General features: G+C 40.5%; 1 protein-coding gene across 2 annotated transcripts in view; it reads left to right on the plus strand.

Moving 5' to 3' along the window:
* cpne5b (copine Vb) overlaps nucleotides 1-18,867 on the plus strand; it is a 137,626-nt gene that overhangs the window by 36,763 nt on the left and 81,996 nt on the right. Inside the window, exons 4-7 of one of the 2 annotated variants that reach the window (XM_074630415.1) lie at nucleotides 1,948-2,051; nucleotides 4,244-4,283; nucleotides 5,720-5,734; nucleotides 8,372-8,448. In XM_074630415.1, coding sequence (XP_074486516.1) covers nucleotides 1,948-2,051; nucleotides 4,244-4,283; nucleotides 5,720-5,734; nucleotides 8,372-8,448 — 236 coding nt within the window. The remainder of the gene's footprint in view (nucleotides 1-1,947; nucleotides 2,052-4,243; nucleotides 4,284-5,719; nucleotides 5,735-8,371; nucleotides 8,449-18,867) is intronic. The other variant, XM_074630423.1, reaches the window with a different exon arrangement.

The following is an 18,867-nucleotide window of genomic DNA, read 5'->3' on the forward strand; positions in this document are numbered from 1 at the left end:
ATAGACTTGCATCTAAATAGCGCTTTTCTAGTCTTCCGACCACTCAAAACGCTTTACACTACATGTCAGCATTCACCCATTCACACACACATTCATACACTGATGCCAACCTGCCCATCAGGATCTACTCTAAATACTCCTTCACACACCGATTCGGGAGCAATTTGGGGTCTTGCACGAGGACACTTCGACATGTGACTGGAGGAGCCAGAGATCGAACCGCCGCCCTTCGATTGGTGGACGACCAGCTCTACACCTCTGAGCCAGAGTCGCCACGGTTTTATTTTGCAGTATCCATGCCTGCATGCTTCTCTGTCTATTCTGACCCGCAATCCTCTGCACAGGGGAGGCAAGGTTCAAGGCAATATGTCATGATGAAGTAGTATGTCCCAACTGTATGCGTACTGCATGCAACAGTGCATACTTTGTAAGTGCAGCTGCGGTATGTACTAAAAGTAAAAAGAAAAAGTATGCCATTTGAAACGTAGAGTATGTTTTTTTGTGAGCAATGAAAGATGGATTACCCACCTGGCGAAAAAAGCAACTGAAAATCAACAGAGCACTGCTTTCACTTTCACGTTGTGCTACATTCCTGCTAATTATTACATCTGTTCATCAAAATAAGACTCAGAATAAGGTTCTTCTTCACCTGAATTCATTGCATTTTAGAGAGCAGATGGGCAAGTCATATACAGTATTAGTATTCTACTCTGTACTTTAGCCGCAACATTCAGGAAAGTTTCTCACAGGCTGCCGCACAGCTGGGTGCTGCAGGGTGCACGTGCAGCAGCATGACAAATCCACAAACGTGATGCAAAAACATCTCAATCACACCCTGGTGGCTGACAGTTCGTTTAGGAAGGACATGATTCAATATGTGGCCGAGATTTCCATGAGCGGAGCATGCCTTTTAAACGTCAATATACCAGTCGATCTTGCTCTTTTAATTGTGGGAAGCTAAAATCATGATCGCGATTAAAGTCTGATTAATTGTGCAGCCCTAGTACATAAACAAAGCAACAAGGGGTAGGAGGTGTAATAGCGGCCAGACAACAACTTTTTGCCCTGGAGCCTTCTTAATCCAACTTAATCCGGCCATGGCTACAATGACATTTTACAATAAGCCACTCAAGGAAACAAATAAGGATTTGAGGAAGCATATTGACGCCTTCGGTCTACGCTACAGGTCACAAATGTTGACTTCCTCCTTGCGTTCACCAACTGCTACCATCTGAAATCTTCACACTTTGAGTATTCGATTAGCGTAATTCCAGGAGGCTTTGAATGATTTATGTATGTAATGTATCTCATATCTTCATCAGCTTTTTGTACAGTATATGCATGTGGCGTTGCTGGGGTTTTGCCAGCCTTATATCTGGCATGTTTCCCTGCATTTGGCACTTTGGGAGTGAGAATCCCACTAATTAGGAGGCCTTAATCACTGCCTTTCTCCCCCTCTCCCTTCCCACTCCTTTCTCACTCTCCCCCTCCTCTTCTGTACCGACTCTCTGCTCCACTTTTGCCCCCTTTTCTTCATGCATCTTCAGCCGTTTTTCTTCTTTTTCTCTCAAAGTTGTTTCTCTCTGTCTCTCCTTACACATTTTCCTCGCCTCTTCCTTTATCTCTTTCTCTCTGTGGGGTTGATGGGTGAGTTAGCGTGCTGTAATTAATGTGGGAGAGGAGTGAGGATCAAGGAACCAGGAAACACACCAATGGCTTCCTCTGCACAGCGGCAGTGTGTGAAAGCACCTCCATTAGTCAGGCCTCTGTAAATGTATGTGAGTGTGCATGCGTGATAAGTGAGAGTCTGAGAAAAAGATAAAAAGATAAAGTGCAAGGTGACAACAGCACCAACCGTATTTGTTTATTAAACAGTGTTTTGCTGTCTTGCTTTTCCTTTCATCAGTTTTTCTCTCATCACCTCTATCTTTCTTTCTCCTCCCACAGTTTGGCAGAACGGAGGTGATAGACAACACCCTAAACCCAGACTTTGTTCGAAAGTACATCTTGGACTACTTTTTTGAGGAGAAGCAGAACCTTCGCTTTGACTTGTGAGTGATTTCCTTTGAAGTCGTATCAGTGCTGCATCTTCTCTTCTAACCTCTGTCCTCATTCACTGGGATGGATTTTTCTCTCCCTCCATTCTGTGCCGATTGAGCCCTTAAGAAATTGACCGTTCGGTACACCCCGCCTCCGAACAGCGATTGCCCAATCATAGATTAGCAACTGCAACAGCAGGCCTGTCAAGCTTTGGATTCCTCCACATGTCGTAACAGTGTGCATGGGCCATGGGGCTCTATTAAGAGCAATATATCAAGAGTTTGGAGGGTACTGTCTCTTTTTTATCCCTTACAAAACCAAAAACACAAGTGCAAAAGTGTGAGGAACATAGACTGTATACAAGAAGTGGAGGCAGTCACCATGACGTTACCCATTGGTTGGTGGACAAGCCTTGAGTTTGGCATTTTGGCCGTCGCCATCTTGTCTTTTTGCAACTAGAAGTGACACGAGGGGATGGAGCTAAGTACAACTGAATGCTGAATAAGACAGGCGACCAAAATATTACAATTAACTTTCATGAACTGAAAACACTGTGAAAGGGTTAAGTTGTAAGACGAAAACACAACTCCCAGACGACGCCACAGCAGCAACCTGTCAATCACAAGGTAGCCACGCCCTAAAGCATACCCTGCTTTATGGTCTATTTGACTCTAAATGGGACCATAATTTACTAAATGAACATCATGCTGTATTGAACAAGACTTGAAACAAGCAATTGAGACCATGAACTCATGTTTACAACGTTTACTGAGGTAATAAACCAAGTGAGAAGTAGGCTCATTTTCTCATAGACTTCTATACAATCAGACTTCTTTTTGCAACCAGAGGAGTCGCCCCCTGCTGACTGTTAGAAAGAATGCAAGTTTAAGGCACTTCCGCATTGGCTTTACTTTTCAAACCCAGAGATTGCCCACTGCACCCAACTCATGGTGTTTTAGCATTAGCGTTAAAAGAAGCTTATTCTAACTACCTACAACTGGTAAAATATGCTGATGACAGTCCTCATTTCAGCCAACAAATCCATAGTTGTTGGCCTGAAAAGAGGCTGCTTCTGTTTACTTCCGTGTGAAATCAAAGACCTGTTGTTAAAAAAAAAATGTTCGGGTGGAAATCTGCCAAAGTTATCGCTGTAACCTATGTCTGTGCTGTATGAGAACTGAAAGCTTGACGGGCTTGACAGTAACGAAGGAGAGCGTTTAACAGTCAGTTGACCTCATGATTCGTTTTGTGACATAAATGTGATTTCCATTAGAAGAGAGAGGTCATCATTCTTGCATAAGTAGCATGATGTTGGCCAGTTTGACGGGTGAACTATCAGCTCTCTACAGAAGAAAGAATGCTGCCTCAGCACTTTTTCATGGATACAAATAATCTCCATTTGGAATTACATAAACAGCCATTCCCTCAAAGCTCCTTCAACAGAATGACCCTTAGCACAACCTCCCTTTATATGCTCCACAGCTACTGTATGCCACCACACAATATAAAAATAGATGCAATTTGGCAACTCTACAGTATAGCAACTGATCTTTTATTTCAATTAATATTGAGAGGGACTCAAACATTGTAGCTGCAGCCTGAATATTCTCCAGGATCTATCGTTTCATCGGATGTTTAATCTTGGTTCATCACATATGCTCCATTTCCTTCACTTTCATAGCTTTATATTCACATGCAAATAAGATCAGGTCCACCACTCATTATTATGGAAGAGAGAAAATGGTCTTGTTGAACCCTTTCCCAATTAGTCTGCCCCAAATAGAGTAACATCTGAAAAGATACTGAGATCCTGTCCTCTTTTTATCTTGGCTCATTCTGAATTTTGGTGTGTGATGTGTAGTGTGATGGCCTCTTTACATACTTATGTTTTCAACTTAGCAAATAAAATGTCATCTTATTTTCTTTGATCCTGTTATCCTTCTTTCCTCTTTTCCATTCCTTTTTAATTCATACCCTTCCTCAATTACTGTCATACCCTTTCCCTTCCCTAGACGTTTGAGACGCGCTATGTCCTCAAACCTACAAACAAACATCTGAAAAGCCAAAATGAGATAAGCGTGACAGATCACCAGGGATCGTTTTAAATCTTTAAGAGCGTATCAATCAAAACATCCCCACTTAGATAAGAGCCTACTTTACAGTTTTTGATATAAAACGGCTTTACTGCTTTGTTTCCTTTCAGGTATGATGTCGACTCCAAAAGCCCAGACCTGTCCAAGCACGTGAGTGTGCATATTTTAACCTGCCTGAACCACAGATAAATGGAGGCCAGTCTTGAGTGAAATTCAAATTATTGGCTTGAATGGCTCTGAAAATGACGAAATTAAATATTGCTTGATGGACTATGGTGTTCAAAGCGATTTGAGATTGGCCAAACTGTTTATCAGTGGTGTAATGGGGGCAATGTTTATGTTTTTATGTTTGCTTTAATTGGGTGTTGCCTGCTGCATGGTTTCTTCTTGATGAAATAAAGCAAACCCTTTTTATTGCCTGATCATGGAAGTATCCAAATACAAATGTTTATTTTTCTCCTCATTCAATGTCTTTGTTTTTAGACTTTAACAGGGGCTATCTATGCTGTAAATATGCTAATTCTATATATGATTTTTGAGTCTTATATGGTCTTATTTGTTGTATTTGTTCTAGTAGTGGTACTGCAGTGATAGATATTGTGTAATAACTTGCTATACTATCAAAGCTTGGATTATGAAATGCTTTTAAAGGTACAGTGTGTAGGATTTGGCTGCATCTCGAGGTGTGGTTGCAGATTGCAACCAACTGAGTACCCCTCCGCTCACTCCTCCCTTTCCAAGACTGCGGTAACGTGAGCAACCGAGTGCAAAACCGTGGTAATGTCGTTGGCCTCGCTCAGAGGCCATCCTTATCATAATAACACTACTTTAGGACCAACGGAAGCGGCTGGCGGTACCACGGTTTTGCACTCTGTGGCTCACGTTGCAGCAGTTTCACAAGCATGATGGAGAACTATGGTGGCCTTCAGGTAACGTAAAAAACGCAAAAGGCTCTCTCTAGAGCCAGTGTTTGGTCTGCCGTTCTGGGCTACTGTAGAAACATGGCGGAGCAACATGGTGGATTCAGGCAAGAGGACCCGCTCCCTATGTAGATGTATATAACGACTCATTATAAGCTAACAAAAACACAACAATTCATATTTTTAGGTGATTATACATTAATGAAAACATATTCATATATTGCATTTCTGCAAATAGATCCCCCAAAATGTTACACACTGTTCCTTTAACTTTTAGTTTCCATTTAAAGCACTATATTATATTACATGATAATTCTTGTTCGACTAGAAAAAGATAAGTTGTTTTTCATCCTTAAGGCTGGAAACTATGGTGACAGAAAGCATTGACAAAAGTTCTAAATAATCAGTTTTGATGATTATTTGATGTATTTGGATAATCGGGGTTTGCATTTTTTCATCACTAGCTTTAGTTCTACTTGTGTGCGATGGGTTTCAGTTCTGGCACAGCATGGTGTCTTTACACTCTCACTTGGCCATCTGGAGCAGTGCTAGGAGTGCTAGGTATTTGGTACAGTGTTGTGTCCCTGTTATATGATGTGCTCTGTTGTTATTGTTGTTGTTGTTTTCATTGCTGTTGTTGCTGCTGCTGCCCAACCTTTCTGGAAGCCCGCAGAACTCAACGTAGGTCCCAGCATCTCTTGCACTTCTGACACTGCATGGCTGCTGTCCCACATTAATGATCCTTTTCTCAGGAGGAAGGATGGCGTCAATGATCACAACAAACTACAATCACCGACTTGCGGTTCTAAGCCTCCGCCAACCAGTCAAGTTGCAGTTTACATCCATGTCTGTCCAAAATGTCATCCCTTCATTTTTTTTCTCCATCCTATTAGGCATTTGCGTGAAATTGTAATAATTAGCATATGAATTCTTGAGTTATGGCCAAAGACCTGTTTTGTGAGGTCACAGTGACGTTGACCTTAGACCACTAAAATCGAATCAGTTCATCCATGACTTTTTTATGCCAAATTTGAAGAAATTTACTGCTGAGATATCGCGCTCATGAGAATGGTCCGGACGTACTGTCACCGGCGCACATAAACTGAGAGGCAAGCCAACCAATCTGTGCAGCTCTTAACCACCGTTGCAGTCTCAAAGGACTCCACAGCAGCCACAATATGAAAAGTCAGCAGCTTTTGTAGCGTGTTTTCGTAACATGATGAAGATGGTTAGATCTTTCAGGCTCTTAGTGAGTGGAATCAGTGGGCATAGCAGACCAGAGACTCACTGAAATGAAACACACTATAGTCTGGTGTTGAATTATTTAGTGTGTGCCTGTCCGTCCAGGCCAAAGTTGAGGAGTCTTTGGTTTGGATTGTGCCACATCCTTGCTGTGATTAGTTGAGAAAAGACTGTATTGAAACCAAACACACAGTATGATCTGTCTGGGAGTCTAATGTACCAGATCAATGCTGGGTGATACTGAGGGACTTTGTCCAGTTATAAATATGATGATGACTGAAACTATGTCACTCTGTCTCTAAAAAAGACTCTACATTAATATCATGTTTGTTGTCATTGGTGCTGTGAATCCATCCATCTTCTCCCATTTGTCCTCCACAATTCATTAAACCAGTGGTTCCCAACAGGTTGGTTGCAGTCCACAAGTGGAGTCTGTTCTGAGTGGGGCGCAATTTTACTTTGAAATTATTATTTATTATTTTGAAGTACCATTTCCCGCATCCTAGTGAGTAGAGCCACTACAACATGTCTCTTTGTAGTTCAAGTAGCCTATTGAATCCGGTCTTGTGTGCCTCCTATTAGAGGTGTATTTAGGTTTGGTTATAGTTAGGCATGTAATGCAGTAAATATCATTTTAGTGACCTGAATAAGCCTGAATTAGTTGGAACTGCTATCACAATGCTTTTATTATTTTTTAAATGTTGGTTTTAAGCACTAATTGCTAGGGCTGCCCCTTCTTAGTCAACTAATCTGTTGTTTTAAAGGTTTTTCTTTTAGAAGATTAGTCATTTTTCATGCTGAATGACTTAGTTCCAAGAAACTTATGAGCACATCTCTGGTAAACACACAATTTAAAATGGTACTTTTGTGTGATTCTTTGCGGAGAAACTCAGTTTCACAGATCTGTCGATTAAATCAACTAATCGATTAGTCAACAAAATCATATCAGCGTTAGTCGACTAAGAATTTCTTTGGTTGAGGACAGCCCTTCCAACTGCAATGCTCATTCTTTCATTGAGCCTTAAGCCACAGTTGTAATTAAGCTATTTCCGTTTTAATGTTGTGAAATAAAACACACAGACTGTACACATAATATTAATATTGTTAGCTCTGTCTTCTCAGAGCAAGAATCTCCTGGTTTTTAATCCAGTGACAGGTGGGATGGATGACAATAAACTGAAAGGGTGTAAAGTTGGTCTACTTTACGTGTACTCTCGGGAACCCATTGGCTTCCACTGAAGACAGATAAGCCTCTGGGGTTAAGGGACTATATTTCTGGGGTTCTGGTGTAGCCAGCGAATATCCAGGCCAAGAATTCCTTCTCCGTGCGCTGCTCATTGTTCACAGTCCGATTAGCAACTTGAGATGCGAGACAATGAATAAAAAGCTTAGTTATCGTCACACGATAGCCGGTAGGATCCTGATTGCATTTCGGCCAATGCGTTCCACCTCTTTGCTGTCCACACAGACTGTTTACCTGCATTCATTCAAAGCCTGCTCAAACGTGATTGGTCAATACTACTCGGACTACAAATGGAAACCAAAACGCTTCCGATGCCAAAGATCTTGTCCCACTGCCTACAGGTTCTACATGTGAATGAAGAATCTGTTTATAGAGCTTACTGTATTTGTGGACCACAATCTGATGTCGAAGCGAAAATTGAAGCCCAGAGGCTAGACCAGTTGGGAACTACTGCATTAAACCATGCTTACCATGCATACATTGACAACTTTGATTTCAGTTCAACAAACTTTGTATTTCACACCAAAACTGGATATGATGTCACATTGTTGAGCGGAGCACATTAATGGTGTCTTTGAGCAAAAAACTACACTAAACTCGTGGATGCACGGGCCAAATTATAAACTCTGACCTGCAAATTTGAAGGAGCATGATCGAGCACGCTTCTTTGGCACAAACAGAATTCTTGAATTTCTTGTTTGCCTGAGAGCCAGTGGTAGTAGAATCATTTTTAGCTTGTGTCTGACTATACTCTGATTTCTTGTCTTTCCACATCACATACGCCAACCTGCCACCCCCCACCTTCCTTTCCCCTCTTCCTTCTTTCTCTCCAGGACTTTCTGGGTCAGATGTTCTGTACTCTTGGGGAGATTGTTGGATCACCAGCCAGTCGACTGGAGAAACCACTCGGGTGAGTAAGAGCTAAATACCCTGAGTCCAAATGTGATGTGAAGAACACCGTACTGTGCTAAGAGGGGAGTTAAGACAAAAGAAAAATGCTTTGGTCCAAAATACAATGACCGTTCTCAGGTATATGGTTTATTAATATGGCTTTATTTGTACTGAGAAAAACTGAGTGAAATGGCAGGAGGAAGACGAATAATGGGATAGGTGATTTAGCAAAACATTGATCAGACAAAGGAGCAAAGGAAGGGAGTGAAAAACAACACATCCTACAGATGTTTTCCTCAGATAATTATTGTCATTAAAGAAAAGGGTGAAGCGCGGAAGAAAATTACCCAAATTACAGCTCTGCTCCTCAGCTTGTGCTCTCACACTGGCTGAGAAAAATGTAGTGTTAATGGGATATCCTGTAATCTGTCCTTACACATCTATCATCCATCATCATCATTATTATCAGTGTGCTGGGCTCTTGTGTAATTCAGGTGAAGACAGTTAAATGTCACATTCAGTGAGATGTGCTGGTTCTCAGCTCTGGATATGTTACCGTGGAGGGAAGGGAAGAAGAGGGATAATTTAAATACTGATTGGTATTAGTATTTATTGGGGGATATTGGTATATATTGGGGGATGTAAAATCATACCTCACACCCCAGGAATATCTGGAAAGATAATATTTAGAACCATCAAAAAAATCAGGGCTTTGCTGAGGATTGTCAGGAGGGGAGAATCGGGCTTGATTCTCGTGTGGTGTGTACCCGGCATTATTACAGTATTTGGTTTGCAACAGGTTTCCTTTTCTGGGAAATAGGAATATAAGAAAATGTAAAAAATATTTGTGATACTGTATTGATTATAAAAAACACTATAATTTTTGGAGTAATAGTTTCCATGCATAGATTAACTCAGTCAATACTTTATTTCATTTGCAAAGAGGTGCTCCCTCTCAGTGTATGTGACCTCTTAAAGTAGTGCTATGATGTTGGATGTTACAGGAACTATGATAAATGCAGATCCCATTGTTCTGATTGCATTAAAAAAGTAAACTTTTTTTACTCAGATTTTATGCATAGTGGGGTGTGTTCTTTATACCATGACAGTTTTCCTAAAATTTGATTTTAAAAAATCACCTTGCTTACAGTATCGCAATATATTGAAAGGTATCATCCCACGTATCATATCACCAGATTCTTGGCAATACGCCGCCCTACTGGGAAACGTTTCCTGATTCAGGCATCACATCTTGTGTTTGACTTTGTCATTATCAGAGATGTGCAAGAGCGGCAAATGCCTCAGATACGCAGTGAGAATAAATGTATATATCATATTGGCAAAGTGCACATGGAGCATACCAAAAATGCCCGTATCTCCCTACAGCACACCCCTGATGATGACACAGTTGCAGATCAGTTGCAAAAAACATTTTTGTGACACACACACACACACACACTGTTTGTGTGTTTTCCCCACAGTGCATGCACTATTGATTATGCTTATACTTAAGGGGACTTTAGCAGTGCAAATATAAGTGCGCCTTGAGCCTCTGTATTGAGAGCATAATAATAATAAGACTAATATCAAACCATTTCTTTCTGACCTGAGGATTTCTATGGCATGATTCGAAAAGGAAATGGAACTCTTGCCAAATTATTAATTTTTAATTTGAGACTCTCTGCAGCTGACAGATAACACAACTGCTTGCCAAATTTTATTCTTATGGCAGCCTTTAATCTTTCTTTAAAGGCTGCAAAAATAAAGTCAACAGCCACCAAACTAGCACAACCCTGGGTGGAGCCTGCAGACAGCACATTATCTATTTGTTTCTCATGGTATTCATTTTATGGATGACTGATTATAGAATGTAATGCGTTTATTTTTGACACATTTTCATGAATCAGATATTGGCATCAGTGCCATTACGTGATTTTGGTGGATACGTAGAACAATGTCCTCAAATTCAAACATTATCAGATATTAAAGGTGCTAATTTCGAAATTCAGAGCACTAGCCAGTGGGGCACGTTCACATGCACTAACATGCACTAAAAGGCACGAACAACCGGCTCGGCGATGTCAACAAAGCACAGAGAAGCTCTGATTACAACACACACAGAGGGAGAGGGACTTCATTCTCTGCTCAGGTAGACATTACTCCTTTGTATCTTTACATAGCAAATAGTTGTTTGCTGCTATATTAATGATCTGGATATCGTATAGAGCACCTTTAACCTCCAGTGTGATTATACGTTCAGGACTTGAATAAAAGTACTGGAGAGGTTGTGCGGCGGCTTTTTCGGGGTGAGTCAGTGAGGTGGAGGAGCAGCGAGAAACATCACAGCAGTTCACCGAGTGCCCTTACGCACACATACACACACTTAAAGTGATGCATTGCCCCGGTTGATGTGCTACCCAGAGGAGTTTGTTTTCATGTTCCGGTGGAAATGAAGAGTGATTTATATTTCATTGCTTGGAAATGTCAAGACATTTGTCTGAGCTGTGTTGAGCCAATGGGAGAATGTTGTAGAGCTTCTGTTTTTTGTTTTTTTATCTCAACCAGTCCTCTGCTTGTTTTTTCACTTGCACATACCAGACACATATCGTGTAATAAATCTTTGTCAAAGAAGAGAGTGAAGGGATATTTGGTAGCATTAGGCAGTTGAACCTTGACTTGAGATAATCGTATTCCATTTTCTTGGCCTCTCACACACACACACACAGATTCAGAGCTATAGCCTACACATTTTAGTAATTGATTTCATAAATCCTGTTCCTTGGTTAAATGGCATATGAATACATACAAGTGTATTTCATTCTATTTTTCCTGCTCTCTTTTCTCTGGCTAATTGTAATGGCTTTAATCTTCCTGAAATTACTGCTTGTTTAATTAAGCAGCAGCCGATTTTCATTATGGGGAAAAAAAGGCTCCTGAAGGAAAAGAAGAGAATGAGAGAGATAGAGAGGAAGAGAAAATGTGACATCAATGACTATCCGGAGAGCGGTTGTGTGTTTGTTTGTGAGCAGAGACAGAAACACCGCCGACGATGAGGACACTCAAAACAACCAGTAATTGCTAGTCTAGATTGTACACAGAAGCACAACACAAGGAAATAGCAAAAGACAAGCAAGTAGAAGTGAAGACAGTAAACAATATGCAGTGAAAATGTCTAACATGGATATAAGTAAAAATGCATGAACTATTCAAACAAGGGTTCTATTCATTACAGTGAAAAATACAAATCTTCAGTGAAATATGCTGATGACAAACACATACTAGGGCTGTCACGAGAACGAATACTTCCATGCCAAAATTCTGAAAATGTGACAGTATGCATTTTTCTACAGTACCGTAGGTACCGGGGTTCAAGGCTCGAGACTAATGGTGTCCCGTCGTCCCGGGGACGATAGAAAATGTCCTTGATAATGCCGCCCTGTGAACAACAAATCCGTGTTAAAATCGGCAGGACGAGAGCTAGTTGACGTTAGCAGCCGGTGGGCAGCACAGTCCTAAGCATTGAGTTACATTATGATGCGTTCAAGCTCAAGGGTGAGGGTCACTTCTAACGTTATCATGCTGTGATCAAATCTAATCTTGTGAAATTTCGTTTTTTTGTAAGAAACTTGAGGCGGATCAACAAATGAATAATAAATGTGCGGTATTTGTATATGTTATTGTTTATTTAGTAGGGACAATTCACAATAAATCTATCGTACCAAATAAAGCTAAAAGCTTATTTGCATCTGTAGTCCCTTGTTGGAGGCCAAACGGTAAGTAAAGTGTATGTTGAAGTACATGTTTTTTACCGTGGTTTCTAATTGGTCATTGAGAATCGTGGAATTTCACTAGTATTGGTATCAACTACTACATTTCTGGTATCATGACATCCCTAACATACTGGATTTGTATTTCCAGAGCTAATTGACACATGAATGACACCAAATGAATGTGTTGGCATGACTCTTATGCCTAATTCATATTTCTGCGTAAAAAGCTTGCGCCGAGCTTCCGCAGAGAGCTGCAGAGACGCACCACACACCTCCTGAAAAATGAGAATACGCGCCCGGCACCACGGACGCCGTCGCAGAAGTTTGATTGGACATCAGACCTGGGAGGTAGCATTTCCCGACAAGTAACTCACAACCGTTACAAACAACATAACCTCATTAATTCTAGACACAGGAGCTCCTCCTCGTCATCCAACTCTTTTTCCAGGAGTACTGTTCGGCCAAAGTTATGTGGAACTATTGAATCACGCCCATCAAGTAAATCAGAGACTGCCTGACAAAGGATTTGAAAATCGCAGCACCAAATCAAAAAGAAATTACATGCAGTGCACAGATTCGCCGCAATACTATGCACACAGAATGCATAGGCACACAGCTGTAGGAGTATTATTCAAGCATTTGTGGTTTTTAATAAACCCAAAGTAACTTTTGAATGTGTGGGACGCTAAAGAATGTTTCTACATAGTTTTACGACCCTTTATTTTGTAACGGATGATGAGGAGAATTTTCCCTCAAAAATAGCCAAAATAGTTGCAAAGCCCGGCATTGTTCCAGCGGGTCTCTATGTCAGCAGAGACCTCCATGATTTTGCAGTTACTTGTTAATTAGCATATTTTGGTATCACAATCTTGAGACGGTTAAATAGAATTGTACGGCACAGAGTAATTAACATCGACTAGGAATGAATGTATCAGATTGTGCGTCCTCAAAGGAACTCGTCAGTCTTTGTTCACTGCACTGTATTATTTACAGATTCCCTTTGAGGCCGCTGAAGCACACAGGAAACGCACACAAAGCATTACAAACACAGGCACAGAGTCAAGTTAATTTGGTGTGTGTGAGCATACATGAAAGCAGAATACTGTATGTACAGGCATGCTCAGAGTTGTGCATGTGCAACCTCTCCCTCTGTCATGAAGTTATAAATAACAAATCATTCCGCGTTTGATAAAGTCAGCCAAACCACATACGCAACCTTTGGATCAATGAGACAATCGGCTATTCAAACATCACATGTTGTGATTTTCAAATCATCAGAAAATACATAGAGACTGAAAAGCCAATGTCGGACAACTTCATCCACTACGTGCTCACTAACAGAATGACTGGAATAAACCGGTAACACTGGGAAAGAGTGAGTCAGTGCAGAGTTATAAGTTCGACAAATGTACAACTGTAACTATTGTGTTGAGTGTTGTAACATTATGTCGCATGAATACTTAAAGGTCGAGCCAGGCGGTCCGTCTGGTCTGTAAACAAAGTCTGAGCGCCATCGGTAATGACTGTTTCCTTGACGATGTCAACTACCCTCTCATTCGCTCAGCAGGTGTAGTGCAGTGATAGGCAATCATGATTAACCATCATTAATTTCACACAGAGTGTTTGTTAGATTGGAAAAACTTGTTGAGCTGGTCTTATTTGATGGTGCAGACCCTGATAAGTGATCAAATTAAAACATTTCAGTTTATATGTTTAACTCCATCTTACCTGGATGGTCCTTTTCACTCTAACTGAATGACAACAGAACCTTAGACTAGGGTTTGAATATCACACAAATAGACCTTTTTCATGGCAAATATTCCATGTCCAAGCAGAAAAAGCACAGGTTTGGTTATTATAATTTAGGGGTGACCCCGAATAGTTGTCGATTCGATCTAAAGGAGCCTGATTCGACTCATCTCAGTGACGGAAAAATATGGTTATGAAACAATGGATCATTCCATTCTGGCTATATGGGGGTGCTGAATGTCTGATTTTAGATAGAATTGCTTGGTTTCTCCCAATAAATCATGATAAATAGCCTATTTTGGTATAAATATCAGCTCATTAGTAATACTGTTCTTACATTTTTTTATATAACTTGTGCTTTCAATCAATCTCCTTGCATGAATAACTCACCATGTAGACTAACAGTTGCACTATCCAAATTTGCGGGACCATTGGAGGAGCATTTTGGCGATAGCCTCAGCAAGGCTAAATAACGACAACATAAGGCTACTGTTTTAAAATCAAAGAACACATTTATTAATCGGAGCACACACATAAAAAGATAGCACCATCAGAGCACTGGATATTTTTTGAATTCATGAACTATTTTCTAAGATCAGCAGGGGGAGGCGCGTAGAAACAGCTGTTTGTGCTGTTGCCATTGCTACAATGGGAAAATGGTATTAGGGCCGAAAGTTCTATTTACAAAGAACTCAAATTTCCTCTTCGCTCGCTGCGAAGGGTGCAGGGCAGGTATAATATGTCATCAAAAAGTGTGCAAGGCAACACCAACACTTGCAGCTGTTACCTCGTTGGTTGCACTTTGAAAATGTCAGCGGCAACCACGGTCAATGTTTAAATAATTTGAACTTTGAGCGCAAGAAGACAATGGCACAGCCAGTGCAGAGCGGTTTTACCACTGATTATGTGTGGGCGGCTTAAGAAACTGTGTCTATAGGCAAGCCTCTGCAAATCAAATTCAATTATGTTAATTCTTAGTCGGGGACCCCCCTAATATCATTATAATGATTGTTCTATTTAGGTGTTCCAGTTTCAGAGCGTCCTGGCTAACTGGAAGGCTTAGTGGGTCACTTTAATGGAACTGAGCCATAATTAATGTTATTGGTTATACCTGTGTTTTTTTCTGTGACAAGTCAAAATATCTGCCATGAAAATCCTATTGACGTGTTATAAAACCTCCAGTACACACACAGACACACAAACACAGTGTTGTTGAATGATAATAAGATACATCTCTTTTTAATTTACAGAGATTTGTGTTCATAACGTGATGCAACAACACGTGACTTCTCCACTTCCTTAAATGTTAATGAAACTCATTCATAGTGTGTGCGTGTTGCTGTGCGTGTGCGCGTGCATGTGCGTGTGCATGTGCGTGTGTGATGGAGAGAAAGAAACAGCGCTTCCGCCAAACAAGACATTTGTTTCATCTGAACATCAAAGGCGCTCTGCTCTTTTATGATTGCTTCAGATTTTACAGTCCTCTCTCGCCACAGGCCTCGAATGCATATTTTATTAAAGAGATTAACATTCTCTTGTCATTTATATTAACATAGAAAAAACAATTTAAACTGACAGTGCAGTGACGAAACTAGCTGGCTGCACCGTGCCGTTTGTTTTCTCCGCTCTTTATTGCATAGGCTATGTACAGTATATGTATTTATGAAAACAGAATGTGCAGTGAAAATGGCTCACGCATACTTCATAAATATGTTAGAAGAGATGTAATGTAATATATGAAATTATACTTTTCGTTTTTTTGCAAGTTGCAGTATACGTGTGCATGTGGGACTTTTTTTTTTTACTGTCTTCACACAATAATGATCCCATCAATGGGAATTTTATAAACATAATTTTAACCCTCATCCTACCAACATATTTAACATACAAGGACTACCGACTGGGGACCCCAAGAATAAACTACTGTAAGAAACAATCATAGCAAAAATATTAACTTATTTCTTCTCAAAACATTATTATTAAGAAAAAAAAACCAGAATATTATTATTTAAGAAAAGTTAGTTAATTTGCATATTGTGTAAAACAAAACAAAAAAGAGAGCACATGAGGAAATCTGTGTCTGCTGCATCTGTCTCCTTCAAAATGACTGACAGAGTTCCCCTACCCCTCTGCACTACTTAAGCACTACTTAAAACAAAAACAGAAAACAATGATATGACATCATTAGGAACAAATTGATTCATAAAGTCATGAAAAATTGGAATGATAGAATAAAGCACCTGTGAGATATGACATGAGTGAGATATAAGATATGTGAGATATGGCTGCGGGGACCCCAGTTGGTAGGATGAGCGTTAATTAATTGCTTTTGTGAGCTCGATTACATCATTCTTTCTGTAATTAGTCTGCTTTAAGTGTTCTCACTTGGACAGGATTATGTTTTTTTGTGTTATGAATGAAGGACACTACAGTATAGCCGCCAATAATAGTCACAGTTGTAAGTATTGGTATGTGTAAGAATGGGTGGTATGGAGTTGTTCTGAGGCCTTTGCCAATCCAACACACACATTGGGTTTAAATGCGTCAAGATATCAATATGCAAACAGTTGATTGATGTTATGTCTATATGTGGGAGAAGAAATAAGGCTTCCAGTCACTTTTGTTGTTACATATTGTACACGGCACAGCACAGCACATAGCTACTGCACTTAAACCATCCTACCATATATTAGGGGGGCAGCAACTATACAGTGCCCAGGGAGCAGTTTTACGGGGTTGGTGCCTTAATCAAGGACACCTCAGCAGCACCCAGGAGGCAAACTGGCACCTCTCCAGCTACCAGTCCACACTCCATACTTGGTCCGTGCAGGGATCGGCGACCCTCCGGTTCTCAAACCAAGTCTCTACGGACTGAGCTACTGCTGCCATGTGCACGTGTGCACAATTTAATAAGGCTTGAGATTCATAAAACAGAACCATGCATACGCATTGCTTTAGAAACCTGATGCAAAGAGTGTGTAAGCAATTTTCTTCCTTTGTGGAGGACTACAATTTAATGTATACACACAGAGTTTTATATATCTGGCCCCTGGCATTGCTGAACGTAATGATGAGGCAAGATCTTGTTTGAATCCTGGTTGGAAGAGTGAAGAGTTTTTTAATTCATCCCCTGTGAGCTATTATACTTTAAGACAGTGGTTCTCTAGTTGGGGGGGGGGATATAAATGATGCATGGTTCTGCATTGGTTGGAGGCCTTGAAAATATTTTTATCTACAAAAGGGGAGCCCTGCAGAAAAGGTTTGGGAACTGCTGCTTTAACAGGTTGTTTGTGAAATGCTGGCGAGTAAGCCTACATGTGTGTGTGTGTATGTGCCGGAGACGAAGAGAGAAAAAAACATTTTCCTGCATTTAGAGAACACAGCTAACACAAATATGGCCTATAATATTACCATAAGCAGTACGACTTGGAATTACCCAAACAGCTAATTTAGCATGCTGCTGCTGTTCCGTTCTGTACTGCAAACAAAATGTTTACACAAGTGAGAAATTAATTGTGCAAAGGATCCCTCAGTTTTTGCTGTGCTTGCAGTGAAAAAAAAAGCCCGTCATTGCAGGGAAAAGCTTATTTGCCAGTCAATTGCAGGTTTGCTGATAACAGTGGAAAAAAGCTCTGAATGCAAATGCATGTTTGATTACCTGCTAATTTCCCTGCTTAATATAAATCCATGCTTATTGCTTTACAATAAATGATAAGTAGCAGCACTGGACTACCCTCTACGCATTAAATATTAATTTGTACATATAGTTATTTTTCTTATTTATGATTTATTCTGTGTTTACCCTCTTGCAGCGATATTGCTCCAGGCTGCTGTGTCCTTATTAGGAATTCACAAAACATCTGACATCCACAGGTCATGGACACGGCAACAGGCTGCCTTTGCAAAGCACATATTTGTTTGGACTCGGGCAGAGAGGTGTTGATTCAACCTTGTTGACAGAATTTCAGGTGTCCCCTGACTCTCACAACTGTATTCAGTGAAATATCTCAACATACTGTAAACCAGATGGATTGCCACAAATGTTTATTTAGACATTCATGATTCCTGTTGGAAGGAGTACTATGACATTGGATAAATACATTCCCATCAGCCTCATCTGGACAGTACTTTGTGCTTAGTGCAAATTAACACAGGACTTCCAACCAGGAAACCGCTGTTCATGTCCCGTATGAAACTAAAAGTAACGTTGACTTATTTTGTCAGTCACTATTTTGTGACTTGTTGGTATCGTCAGTCACGTGAGCAGTTAGTTAGTGAAGTTAATGTCAACCACGACCATTTCCTAACCCTACCTAAGTGGTTGTGTCGCCTAAACCTAACTTCCTGTGAAAATGGAAGTTTATTTTGAAAGGACACGATGCTCGTAGCAAGCGTATATTGACACGTCATCCCTGGTCCGTCCAAAAGTAACGCAAGAGGGGTACCTCGTGCGTCGGTGTCCGATGCCGAGGGGCAGTGACCAAACGGCTGTATTTGACGAGTTGGGAGTGAGAATGTGTTGAAATACAGTCTCTCAGTGACGGATGGATCATTCTACAGTAAATCCAAGCAACGTGGTCCAGAGCCTGAATATAACAGGTGCTTTGTCTAGCCTCACATTTTCTTATGTCACAATTTGAAGCAATGGTAAACACTCAAAAACCTAACAACAAGACTTTAAAAGCATGCTGCCACAGTTTGTAAGATTGAACTCCAATCGTGTCATATTTCATCTTTTCTCTCCAATGCACAAACCTAGCCCTTCGAACCATTCTTCATTATACAGTATTTATATAGAGCTCTTCATCACAAAGCATCCCTAAGAACCCAACGCAACAATCAAAGATCAGTTACAAAAACAACATGATGCAATGCAGTACACAAACAATCAAACAAACACCGCAAGGATAGAATAAAAA

This window comes from Sebastes fasciatus, chromosome 1, assembly GCF_043250625.1.
Source record: "Sebastes fasciatus isolate fSebFas1 chromosome 1, fSebFas1.pri, whole genome shotgun sequence".
In the NCBI taxonomy this organism is placed as follows: domain Eukaryota; kingdom Metazoa; phylum Chordata; class Actinopteri; order Perciformes; family Sebastidae; genus Sebastes; species Sebastes fasciatus.